General features: G+C 48.1%; 1 protein-coding gene across 1 annotated transcript; it reads right to left on the reverse strand.

Moving 5' to 3' along the window:
- Nucleotides 1-331: 331 nt before the first annotated feature.
- On the reverse strand, nucleotides 332-8,834 carry LOC135907345 (S-phase kinase-associated protein 1-like). Its single transcript, XM_065439031.1, has 4 exons — nucleotides 8,490-8,834; nucleotides 6,298-6,515; nucleotides 5,697-5,837; nucleotides 332-569 (listed from the first exon to the last, which is right to left on the reverse strand). The coding sequence occupies exons 1-4, from the start codon at nucleotides 8,770-8,772 to the stop codon at nucleotides 540-542; spliced, it is 672 nt and encodes a 223-aa protein (XP_065295103.1). The 5' UTR covers nucleotides 8,773-8,834; the 3' UTR covers nucleotides 332-539.
- Between the last annotated feature and the right edge of the window lie 4,303 nt (nucleotides 8,835-13,137).

Raw genomic sequence — 13,137 nt, forward strand, 5'->3', positions numbered from 1 at the left:
CGCTAACTTCCAACAAAAATTTTTATTTGATAAACAAGGTTTACGTACATAAAAAAACATTTCACAACTCTGACGCCATGAACTCTCTATCGCATCAGAAAGGCAACCTCTTTGTCGGCAAGAGCCACTGACGGGCCCTCGGCCGTCGCAATGTAAAAAGGCCCCCAGTATCTCCATTTCCAGTCTAGTTCCGGAACGTGCTTGTATATAAACCTTGTTTCTTGAAATAAAAATTTTGTTGGAGTTAGCGCCCACCCGTTTATTGTACCTGTCTTCTTTTCGCCCTCGTCTCTTTCGCGGTGTTTTATGTCTTAAAGTACCTACGACAGAACAAGAAAAGAAGGCTGCTTGTATTGACAGAGAGTCCAATCAGAGCCAAGACTAGACTTGTGTCCGGGAATCCTGCGGAATGGTGACACGAGGTCACGTGATCGCATTTTCCAAAAAGGTGATGTGTGCCACAAACGACTGGCGTCCACTGCCGGACAGCATGGAGACCAGGCTCCTTCGTGCGAACGGCCGGGCACACCGTCACGCCTTTAGTCGTACCATTCAGTCTCTCGCTTAACCTGCATGAACAAAATAAGGTTTACAAACATCCGTTAAAAGCCATCGATAATTATTGTCAGAGACAGCGCTAGCTGCTTTGAAATCAGCCAGATGTCTCTTGGCGACCAGCTCAAGCTGATACAGAGCTGAGAAGACGGCAAGAGCCAGCGGAGCCCTGGACTAGGGGCCCCGACCATTAGCGATTTTTCTAATTATTCTTTTAATAAAGTTTATTTATTTACCTATCTCTTTTGAACGAAATTTTATATAAACCATCTGAACGACGAAGAGATTATGAGGCGAGGGTGAGGGGTGATGCACAAACGGTCGTGCAATTAGATTTATGTGCACGCTAAAGAACCTCAGCCGATCAAAATTCATTCGGTGCCTTCTACTACGCCATCTATCACAAGCAGCTCTGCAGTTTCGGTACGTAAAACCCCATGATCTTTTTTTTTCGTAGAGCGCAGCTGTTAGGCGCCCGTTCCTGCGGCGAGCGTCGGCGTATCCGAACGAACGAGCACCATGAAGGATGAAAGAGCGAACACGGATAGTAGCGGGGGATGGAAGAGGCGAGGAGGAAAGCGGAGGAGAAGGGTGCAGCAGGACCACGAGATAGAAAGCGGAGGAGGAAGGTATGGCAAAAGCATGAGAACAAAGGCGTAGTGCGGCGACGATGGCTACGAGATAGCGCTAGCGTAGCGCCCGTCGTCTGGGAGGCCTGACTGTGACGGCTGCTGTGAATTGCGTCCACGCGTCACCCACGTGCTGCCTCTCGTGATCTCCAGATTAGCGAGGTAGCGAGGCAGTCGCGCCACGCTTAGCTCCGTTTGCAACGTGCCGCACGAGACAGATTGCCCGCGCCAGCCAATATACGCGAAATGTAAGCACGTATATAGCTGCGCTCAAATTTCGTATTAGGGAGTATCGTAATCATAGGTGAACGTTTTGTGTATGTGCGTGTGTTCTTTTTTTTACACTGACGACGACCTTATTTTATGCCGCACAATCAACAAGAAACCCGCATAGGTTCATTGTTCACGGCTGCCCAGCCGAGAGCCCAAGTTTGGGAATAACTGTGCTGATGAACTAAATGCTGGACGATTTGGTTCCAGTTTATTTTCTAGCTTTGCGCGAAACGCACGTGAACATAATAAAAGGAAGGCACAGGCGACACGAGTGACCAAGACAATTTTTGACGTGGGCGGTGACCACAGTCCCTTGTGTGTGTGTGTGTGTGTGTGTGTGTGTGTGTGTGTGTGTGTGTGTGTGTGTGTGTGCGTGTGCGTGTGCGTGTGTGTGTGTGTGTGTGTGTGCGCGTGCGCATGCGTATGCGTGTGCGTGTGCGTGTGTTTCACGTGCTAAAGGAAAGATCATCTGCTGGTTCAACTCTTGACTATGGGCTGTACTCCATCAACAACGTTCGAAAACGTCGGAGGAGGGGTTGACCGACTCGTGGCATTGCTGTGTTGTAGCTGTATCGGACGTGTGTACTGATTATATCAGCGCGGATGCGCATCTGTGATGCGCAGTTGTACAGCGCGCTGCATTCATGTCTTTATAAGCCATGCTCTCAATAAACCTTCGTTCTTTCCTGCACTGACCATGCTGCTGTAAGCGTCGTCTCCCTTGGCACGTTACAGTAGCCAGGAGCGCCACAACCCTTGTCCTCGCCGAGCAGAACCCGGACAAAGTAAAGGAAGGCGCCGTGGACGTCGAGTTCTCTCGCTCATGCTCTTGCTCTCATGCCTAGTGAGTGGCTCAAAGAAATGACGCTACGGACAAGCGGCTTATACAAAAAAAAAAGGTGTCTCTCTCTCAAGTCGTCACCTTAGCTCGACGACTGAGAATGATCGATAACTGCATCCTTTTTAAAACGGAGTGACGGCAGTCACCTAACTGGCTTGAGTTAATCAGGTTTTACTGCATCTATTCCAGTCTGGAATAGGAATGGGAGAGGCCTTTGCCCTGCAGTGGGCGTAACCAGGCTGATGATGATGATGATGATGATGATTCCAGTCTAGCTTCTTGCCTACTTCCACTTCATCCTGCAAAGTTACTTATGCCTGTAACAGTCCTGCACCCATACTTTCCATACTTTTTTTTTTTCGCCACCGATAATATAAACGTCTCTTGCTTGTCTTCATGTCGACCGCTTAGTATTCCCACGAACTTTGAACCTCATGCGCTTCTTGACTGTTCTGAGCTGGGAATGGCATTCGAATGTGCCGAATAATCCCTGTTTCTTTTTCTGCAGAAGACACATGTCTCACACTCTTGAGGGTATTTATTGTATCTTTTTTCTGATAAAGCCGCCAGTTCGGATTTTTGACGTTTAGTATCTGGATTTAGGATGCTTCGCACATCGTTTTACCAAGCAGAATCACCACCAAATAAGGTCACGTGCTTGCTTAATGTTGTCGCCATTCAAGGACGGGCGGAACCGTATCCAGCATAGCACCATAGCCTCCGAGATCCCCACCGCAGCGTAGGCTTCTTACGTAAGAGTCCCCGCTTCTCGCGGGCCATTTGAATTGCAGAAGAGCCACGCGGCTCTTTTTCAGTCGCGACCTTCACTCCAACCAACTTCTAAAGTCATTTCTTACCAAAAAATAAACGTTGCGCTGTTTGTTGGTATGTTGTATGTTGGGTATGTTGTAACAGGCTCGATAGAATGTTTCCCTCGAGTGACCCTCAACTTCTTTTCTTATTACTATACACGAAAGGTCGTCTTTAACAGCCTCGCAGTGGAACAAGAGTTCTTGGCTGGTAGTCCGCCATATCAACCAGCGTATCCAGCTTTTCTGGACATGAGCTTTTAGTTAGCGGGATTGCCACAACGTGGCGCATTGACCTTAAACTTTTCGAACTATCCGCGGTGACGTAGTGATGGCGTCAACGAAACAAAAATAAAATAACTAAAAGCTATCACTGAGTACAGAACTTCACCCCAAAGCTTGTCCCGCCAGCGTTATCAGTGTTCTTGAAGAAGAGTGGCCGCTCATCGGCTGGAAATTACTTCTCATCCTAAGAATGTTTAGTAGCGACAAAGCAAGCCCAGCGATGATTGATTACGGACTTTTCAGAGACTTCCCAAAAGGCAGCCGCGGTTTCTTTTTTTTTCTAATGCTGCGGAGTCAACAGGCTAGGATAATTGTCTGAAGCACTTCGCGGCAGCTTTAGCTCGGGCCTAACTCCAATGTCGCCTATTCGAATATATGTAAAACACAGAAACGCTTTCTGAGATAATCACTGGGCCGCTTTTATTGAAATTTGTTGCATTTCAAAGAGAATGGTAAATTCTGGTGAATGTTGTAAGCGGAGTTTCGAATTATTTCTGGGTGTGCTAAACGGAATTTTAAAAAATTGGTAAGCCTGAAAAAATAGAAGCACGAAGCTTACAAATTCGCAGCTCTGCACCTAGAATAGATATCGCAGTTCTGTAAACAGCATCCACGAGAGCATCTAAAGCGGAAAAATTTGACATGTCGATTTATATATTGCATGGATTTGTTACATTGTTTACAACGTTATTGCAGAAGGTCTACTTACAAATTAGGGGTATTTTTGACAGTCATGTATAATATATATATTTTGTCCGCTTTAAATGTACATTTAGGTGCGATTGACGAAATTGTGATATCCTTTTCCTTGTTGAGTTTTTCCTTGTTGAGTTACAGGTAGTTTCGTTTCCTGAATATATGCGATTTTTGTTAATATGTATAAACAATTGACGACCGAATTCAAAAATTCGCAACCAACAGTAATTATATTTAACACTTTTCTTTTAAATGCAACAAACGTCATCAGATTCGGTGCTGCGGTTGCCGAGAAAAACGATTTCTAAATTGCCGTGTATTTAGATAGGAGGCCCGAGCTAAAGCTTTCTGAACGTCGCGCCGCGTCTGCGAGAGACGCCGTCGTGGACGGCTTTTGATTTTCACCAATCGGTTTCGTTAAGGTACCCCCTATTATTTCTCAAGCAATTTCGCTTTCTGCGCTGATGGGCTACCGCAGCATCTTCACATCGAGAAAAGATGCGCTTATGTATTAAGATCAACGCACGAACAAGTTGGTTTTGCACCTTGGGGCAAAAGGTACGACAATAATTCTGCAAGCCATTTCTTTGTCGTCGTGCATTAGCACGCTATGGCCGTAGCTGCTCACACTATCACGTCACATTTACTGCTCACCAAGCCAGGTACACCTTTGGGCATGGCATATACTACTTGCATTTAGTTGTCAAAGCACTGCCCTGTCATAGTTATTCACATGCGTGAAAGATGGCCACTATTTACGATTACTGTGCAGCAATACACGCAGGATATGTCCGTTCTCCATATTGTCTACCATGTTGCCGTTCTGCCTTTATAACATAGCCGCAATGCAGACTATCGAACGCCAAAAAGGCTGCCCACGTACTAAAGGCCTCGCGCACAACTCCCCACACTTGCATTCAAGAACTGTGCGACTGTCGAGGACATCATTAAGGAATGTTGGCAGTTTGAGGAAGGTCACAGTCTCGGCACATGAGACAATTTGTTCGCATCCTCATTGCGCGAAAATCGGTGTTAGCCTTGAAGGAATGACACTGTAGAGTGCATTGTAACTAATGTGATGTGGTCCGCGTCCCGAATTTCAGACCCATGCCTCACCCTGTGCAATCTCACCCTGCAAGGCTGTCGACTAAGCATCTCGCTTATATGTGTCGTCATCCGATAGTTGCCGGGCGCTGGCGTCCACCACAGGACCTACCGGACCTCTCTGCAACACTTTCCGATATTCTCGCCTTATTTCCATCGGGCTTCGGCTGAACTCTTTCAACAGGCATCTGTCCTGAAATTCGGCTACCCTGCCAACGTACGTTCTGGCTTTTTATCTTTAGGTTATCTTTAAGTTAGCGCTATTATGAGATTTTCATTTGTTTCACCTTTCCCAGGATGCCCGCATTTTTGTCGGCCTCTGTTCATATCTGGGGGCATGTTGATAGGCGCTGATAGGCGCTGATAGGCTCCGAGAGAATAATGTGCCCGCTTAGAACGCTTCGATAAAATTTTTAGAAGAGGCACCATGCGCCGCCCATTACTCCCAGTTTACCGAGCATATTGGTTTACTGTGCGCTATATTCGGTCTCGTCAGCTGCTCACCAGCTGCTCATCGGAGGGCGTGAAGTTGTTCCTGATGCACAGCCGCTTCCTCATCTCATCGGTAGTCTTGGCGCGGATCATGCTGGCTACCGTCCGGCAGGCGGAGTTCATCAGACCCTTGATGTCCAGGTAGTCTGCGGCCTGCAAGCAGGTGCCGTTGAAACACAGTCCCATAGACAAGAAAAAAAGGCAATGTACCGTCTCATGGTCTCCGTATCAACACCCACTACGGCTTTGGTCGCCATGAGTGCGAGGGAAAGAAAGCGGTGATTATAATCGGTGATTATAATTATAAGTGATTGTGTTGTATATTTTTTACGCTTCTGTAAGTCGAATAATACTCCTTGGATCTGCTTTTCGTGTTTATACTTTGTTGTTATTACTATGGCTCGACTTTGTTAATACTTTCTGCTCCTAGGATTGCTACTGCTGTTGTTAACCGCATTAGGTATACTTTTTCGATGTATTTATTGTTGGAGGTCCCTCCTCAGTCTTTGACTATGGGACCTCCTAGAGTTACTTCTGTAAAACATTTCAAACGCATCAATAAATGAAACTGAAACTGAAAAAAAAAACACGGCAGTAACGACTGATGGCTCACCACGATCAGCTGGAAGATGGTGGCCTGGTCCACGTTGAAGAACTCGGCGTCCCACGAGGACAGCGGCTGGCGCACCCCGATGGCCGCATCGTCCTCGGCCAGCACCAGCCAGTCGTCCTTGTGGTAGGTGGCCCACTGCAGGACTTTCTTCAGCGTCGCCGTGCTGACGTTCACCAGCGGCACCACTTCGTCGGCGTCCGTGTTCATCTTGCCTAGGTCTGCGTTGCACAAAACAGGTATAAAAGAAAGGACAGTGCTGTTCAGCGTCCAATCCCTTCATAAAGGCCATAGAGTTTCTCACTATAACACCTAGAGGGTAATCTGGCGCCACCGTCTATGGGAGTTTCTTAAGGGGGCACCGTGCCGTCATGGGAATGACGGTATATGTGTCTGCGAGGCTCGCGTTGGCTGGTGTTGTAAGAGGCTTCGTCTAAAACGTGGATATGGCTAGCAAATAATGCGTTCTCAAAGTAAAATCTTCATAAAATGTTTCCATTCACGCATATTACATCTTTACTCACCTACGATGCATGACCAAGCGAAGAAAAACAAGAACAGACGACCAACTGTTTCAAAGCGAGCGCGAACCTTGTCGTCTGTCCTTCAACTTTAGCGGCCCGCTGATACTTTTTACGTAACGTGTAGTCGGACACACAATAACAAGTTCTCATAGTTAAACAAAACATGTTTTCGCCTAATAATAAAGCTAAAACAACTCTTCACGTGCTGTTCTAGTAGAAAATCAATCAGTGTGACAGACCGAACGGTACTTGCCAAGCGCGTCTTCAAGGTGTCCTGTCTCTACGAGAACGATGCCAATCCGAATCCACAATATACCGGCATTCCCATGCATACCACAGCGCAGCAGCGCCAGATTTCCCTCTAGGTAATGTAGTGAGAAACTCTATGATAAAGGCCAACTGCAACGTCATTTCGAGCCACGTGAAAGGTCTATAGTTTTCAGGTAACCTTACACTTGAAATACGATCGTGCACGACGCGCCATGAAAGGATCGCAGAAGTAGACGTCTTGAATACCATAACGGGGAAAAAGAAAAGCGCATCCCTTACTCATCGGATGTGACGTATGAATCCGAAAGCGTGGCTCCTCAGCGTGACCCCGGCTATAAAACGTTGCCCGCGGCTGTCCGCAGCGCGGTGAAAAATGTCAAAACTGACGTGCTGGGACTTACGTCATATCCGCTAATCCCCAGGTGCATGCATCGTCTGCTTAGGTGCTGGTGTTTAAAGGCTCCTAATAAGAAATGTAGACAATTACCATCTCTGTTGCACGGTAGCGAAACTACAGGAAAGAAAAGAAAATCCCCGGTGATTACGATACTCCTTCATGCGAAAATTGAGCGAAGCTGCATACGTGTTTTATTTCCTCATACATTGAGGCAGCGCACCAATCACCGCACGACTGGCAGGGTCACGACGCGCGGCGTTATATAGAGGGTGTCCCAGCTAACTCTAGCCAGAATTTAAAGCTGTGCGAATGCCGCGTAGCTGGACAGAACCAAGTTAATGTTGTTTGCCGTCACTTGAAGATACTCAATGTTTTTTTATTCTACCTAATTAGATAATTAGTCTTAATTAATAATCAATTTCGCAAATATTATAAGCAGATTAAAAGTGTCAATGAAAAAATTGCAGAGCGACATGAAAACTCCCGATACAGATTTGTGTTGCTCAATAAGCGCTACATAAAAGTGTTTTTCCTAGCCTAAAGGAAGCCCGCGAATACACGCAGAGTGCCTCGAGTGGCCAGTCGTGAGCAATTTTGCGTGCATCTGCATGCTTCTTTCACGCTCGGATTATGTAGCACATATTGAGCAACAGAAAGCTTTGTTAAGAGTACCCTCGTTTTCCTCATGATTTCGTGTCGTCCTTCTCTTTTTCCTTCTTTATTTTTTTTGGCTCCGTGGCAGTTAAGAGGTTGGACACTAAATTTCGCCATGTTGCACCATGTTGCGCCATTCCGCCGTATGGGCGTTTTGAACCAATCAGAGATGCCGTGCAGCCCTATGAGCAAGTCAGAGCTGGCGAATTTGACGATGCGGCGGAATTCGACAGCGTGCAGATTAAAGCTCTCCGATGTGCCTATCGATGTGACGGTTACGAAGCCCGCTGATCCTATCGACCAACTTCCATTCCATCTATTTAAACGATAGAAACAGCGAGAACACGCACCTTCCATCATGGTTCGCAGCGTTCCGGACACCATGGCCGTCTGCAGGTCCACCTCGAAGACATGTCCCTCGCTGCTTTGCAGCTTCATGGTGCTGGTAGACGGAGCAGCAGCCGACGTCACTACCGCCTGCTGAGGCACGGAAGACGCAGCGCTGATGTCTATGCCTGCAACGCTGGCTGATGGTGAAGCGCCAGCCACCTGCCAGGCGCCCACGTCCTCCTCTACGGCAGCGTCCGGAGGAGGAGTCATCGGACTGTCGGGGACATCGCGACCGGACTCCATGATTTTGCTATACGAGGTTGCTAGCTCGCTCACGAAAGTGTGGCACTTGCCCACTACGCGGGAGTGACCAGGATGCCGGCGCAAGGAGCGCGTAAAGGGCACGATGATGACGATGACCTCGGGAACTGGGACACATATTTACTCGTGCACGTGGAGCACGCTATCTTAACGCATCCATCGGTCTCTCTCTCTGGAGGACGCTCGCATTTGGCGACGCCTCCAGGGAAACAATTATACATCACCACGTTGGATCTACTTAACACAGACGAGGGACTATAACGACGCCCTCTGCAACATTTGTAAGCAAAAAGGTACGCTAGACCATATAATATGGGAGTATGCTGGCTCCCCAGGGGCCAAGGAAAATATTGACAGTAGAGAGGCCTGGGAGGCCTTGCTCCAGAGCGAGGCTGAAGACGACCAGCGTCGAGCCATCCGCCTGGCCGTTGAGGCCTTGAAGACTCACCGTCCTGAACGCGCGGGGACTGCTTCGTCCTCCCCCCCTACCTACGTGTAGGTTAAGAGGCGGGCACCCCAGCTCGGTGGAACAATAAAGTTTTCAATCAATCACATATTTACTCGTTGTGTGTGATCGGCCGAGAATGTGGAGGCACGAGGACAGAAGGCTTATGAAGCGTCCTGAACTTATATGGACGAAACTTTCAAAAGGACAAGAAGCACTATTCGAAATCTATGTTCTTGCTTCATTAAAGGGACACTAAAGGCAAATATTAAGTCAAGCTAGAGTGATAGCTTAGTCCTCGATAATCTCTAAGGAGTCAATATTATTGCGAACAGAGCCTTATTTAATGCCTCCGGGCCTTTAAGGCTTAAATAAATGAAATGAAATGAAATTATCGAGATATTGAGGTAAATGCAGGACATGATTAGAGACTCCCCGGGGCATTCAAGTACTTGCCCGATGACGAAAGCACTCCTCAGTAAACTTCTGTCACTAATACTCCACCTCTCGTTGCACAAAAAGATCCTTGTATTGTGTTACAAGACGAAATAAAATGCTGCTTGTTCAGTTCTATTTCACTTTTATAAAAATTAACTCATTGAAATAACCTTGACAACGAAGCGGTCGGCCGAAAGGTATCGTTTTCGCTCGACACGCCTTCGCGTTTCAATAGTTATCGCGTAGTGCTGCGTTGGATTTGCTGGCTCGCGAAACTCGCGCAAACCACAAGTAGCAGAGAATGCAACTTCCATGTGATGTAGCCGGATGCCCGAACGGTCTACGCCACTTGACCAAAGAGCAGCTGCAGCGGCGAATCCGCCACTCTGCCCTTAGTGTTCCTGTATATGCTGGGAGCATATAGAGGAACACTATCTCTCTTGCCTCGGTACCACAGTCTGCCGGGCGCCGCTTTACTCACCGACGGCAGCAAAGGACGGTGATGGCGTATGCAACGTCACCGTTCCCCCTGTTGGGTGGCGGGATATTTGAATTGCGATAAATATATACGGACCGTTCAGATACAACTTTCTCGTGAACTAAGTATTTTCTTGGCACAGAACAAGCGTTGCGGAGTTCGTGACATCGGCCATGGTAGCAAATGCACCATGAATCCCCAAGATGAAAAAGCGAAGCACGCTCCGAAATTCGGCTAAACACGAGTTATGGGTAGCTGCATAATCAAGCTTTAAAACACCGAAACTGTAATAAGCACAGTTGCCTGCCCTAACTTTTCAAACAGCAGTTATTATATTCATACATTCTTTGTCCATGCAATCATGCCAAATTACTTAACAAAGCTTGACCAAAAGAATAGTTACTGAATAATAAATGAACGATTTATCAATGCACATAAGATGAAACCGATATGTTATTTAATATCGTATACCTGCCGAAAGACGTCTTTTACGGCAAGCTGCAGGCTGTGGGCGGCGCAGCCAAATCGAAATTGCTCCAACTGACGGAACTCGCGCAAAAGCGGGCCGTCGTCGAAACTGTCATCATCGTCCTCTTCAGTCTCCCACCCGGTAAATGCAAATGCCTTTATCATTGGTGAAGTGTTATCTGTCACCACGCGAAGGACCTGGAAAATGAAATAGAAACAGTTAACGGAGGCGAAATTGACGAAAATACATATTTCACCTTGTCAGCGATGTTGCACTGCAGCAACGCTGCGTCATACTCGGAGCGGATCCGAGCAGCTCTGTGGCTCCCCGTCAGGCGAGTGAAACTTAGGAGCTACGTGTGAGCCGTAAAGTCGGTGTCCACGAACTGCTTCGACAGTCAGGAAGCCCACCGTAGACCGCGACGTCCACACGTCTAGTGCGATGAAGAAGTACTCCGCTCCCGCCAAAGGCGATGATATTTTGGTATGCAGCGCTGGCAATTTCCCGTGCAGAAACTTCTCTCTGAAATTATCCCACGATGGCAACTTGTAGCCTGGGACAGCGACCTGAAATTGAAAGAATTCAAAGCAGTTATTTTGATGAAAGGCGGCTTATAATATTGTCAAACTTACCGTTACGAATTGTTTGCATGCCTCCCTCTGGACAACACAAAAGGGCTGCATTTCAGCGCAAATTATGTTGATTATGGCGTCGTGAAGAGCAGCCTTTCGATGAACAGACACAGAGCTGCACCCAGTGGTGAAGGCCGACGTTATCTTCAGCTGGTTTGCCAGCCCCTTATCTTGTTGCGTGTACTCGAGTTCGTGCTTTCTTTCTAGGTGCCGAATCAAATTAGATGAAACTCCGACTACAGCATGTATAACTTCGGAGCAAAGCTTGCAGCGCGCAGCTTTGTTTTCTTCGCGGGTAAATTAAAAAAATTGTTTCCAACGTTACATATTGGCGGGCTTACTGCGTGCTTGAGCCGCTGCGCGCAGGGGCCAGTGTGGCAGTGCGTTATGAAAACGCTTTTTATTTGCCATAGAAGGCTGGAAGGGAGGGTGGGGGTGGTTGCACAGAAAGCCGAGGGGTATGCTTCGAAGCATTGTCTAGCATTCACAGTATGAGCGAGCTACTAAATTAACGGTTGGGCTCCGCCAACAGGCGCCAGCTCAGCGGCGGCGCCACCCGGACAAGTATTTACAATTGCTAGTAGGTACAGCGGGGCGTGGCACTTGCGGCGACGACGGTCGTTTGCGCGCATGCGCGAGTAAAAGAGCGGGTGGAAGAGAAAATGTGGACATTTGCTCTCCTTGAATATACGACCCTGCCTAGGAACTACGAAGGAGTTTTAAGCCCGTGTTGTATGCGTTTGTCTCTATAGGTGTGCCGGCAGAAGTCGTGGGGCGCGGTAGTGCTGAACTTAGCATCGCAAGTTGGCGGTGGACGTAGTTATAATTATTGAATCGTGCTTTTTACTAATTAAAATGTAGTGTCATTATTTCGCATTATTGGCGTCGCCTCCAGGACACCAAAGCGGCAACGGAGACATCAAGGCTAGAACCCGGACTGGTCCGTGGGTTGGGACTCGCCGAAGCCTGCGCGTGCCAGGGAGTATAAGATCGGCTGTCCGTTATCGCGGACAGCCAAATTTTTTATGCGAACACCCACTGGCACACTTCGGCCTCCGGGGCCCACGGGCCGCCCTGCTTCCAGCTTTGAGCCCCCCGCTACATTTTGGGTGCCCTGGAGATCCTGCGCCGCCTGCTTTAATATTACATCAGGTGCTCTCCTGAGGCCTCCGCTTACCGGTTACATGTGCCCTCCTGGAGCACTGCTCGTAAAAAATGCAATATATCGTCGCGACTTGTACAGCACCAGTCAGAACATTGCCCCTTCAGACACAGCGATCACCAAATATCTGTGCACAGTGCCGCACCGCGCGGGCAGCCAGCGGCGGAGCGTAAACAAACTGGACGGCACACTCCGCCACGCCGGCATGCCTAGGGGACAAACGCACACAACACGCGTTGGAAACATCATCCGATGTGCCTAGACAGACACGCATATTCATAGCAAAGGCCCCCAGATTTTCTCTCTCGCCCCCACTCTTACTCGCACCAGCGCAGAAACGTCGAGCGCCGTGAGAAACGCCACATACCGCTGTACCCACTAGCAATGGTAAAAACGCAACCCCCGAACCTGCCCCTCCCACACCCTTTCTCACACTCTAGAACAGAGATCCCTAGAACAGAGCGAATGTGGGCTTTCTTCGGATCGCATCGTCCGCGTCGGCGCTAGGGGAGGCACCGCCGCGGCCGCAGTTACATTGCAGCAGCTCGGTCTATAAGGACAGAATTGCAGCAGGCGCGTTGCTTATAAATGTGTCATGCTTGTAAACTGCCAAGCCATCTAAAATATACTGCTTTATTGTTAAATTCGAGGCTCTAACTTACTAATGTTTGAACTTGGGCTGGTTGGTCCCTCGGCATATTTTGACAAAAAACAGCATGTAAA

The sequence above is a fragment of the Dermacentor albipictus genome, chromosome 10 (assembly GCF_038994185.2).
Source record: "Dermacentor albipictus isolate Rhodes 1998 colony chromosome 10, USDA_Dalb.pri_finalv2, whole genome shotgun sequence".
Taxonomy (NCBI): Eukaryota; Metazoa; Arthropoda; class Arachnida; order Ixodida; family Ixodidae; genus Dermacentor; species Dermacentor albipictus.

Bases quoted from the DNA above. Each gene is read 5' to 3' on its own strand.
- LOC135907345 (XM_065439031.1), bottom strand. From the start codon at position 8,772: ATGGAGTCCGGTCGCGATGTCCCCGACAGTCCGATGACTCCTCCTCCG. The intron at 5,838-6,297 runs GTGAGCCATCAG...ACCTGCTTGCAG, and splicing joins CCATCTTCCAGCTGATCGTG to GCCGCAGACTACCTGGACAT. The intron at 570-5,696 runs GTGAGCAGCTGA...TTGTTCATGCAG, and splicing joins CGCCCTCCGATGAGCAGCTG to GTTAAGCGAGAGACTGAATG.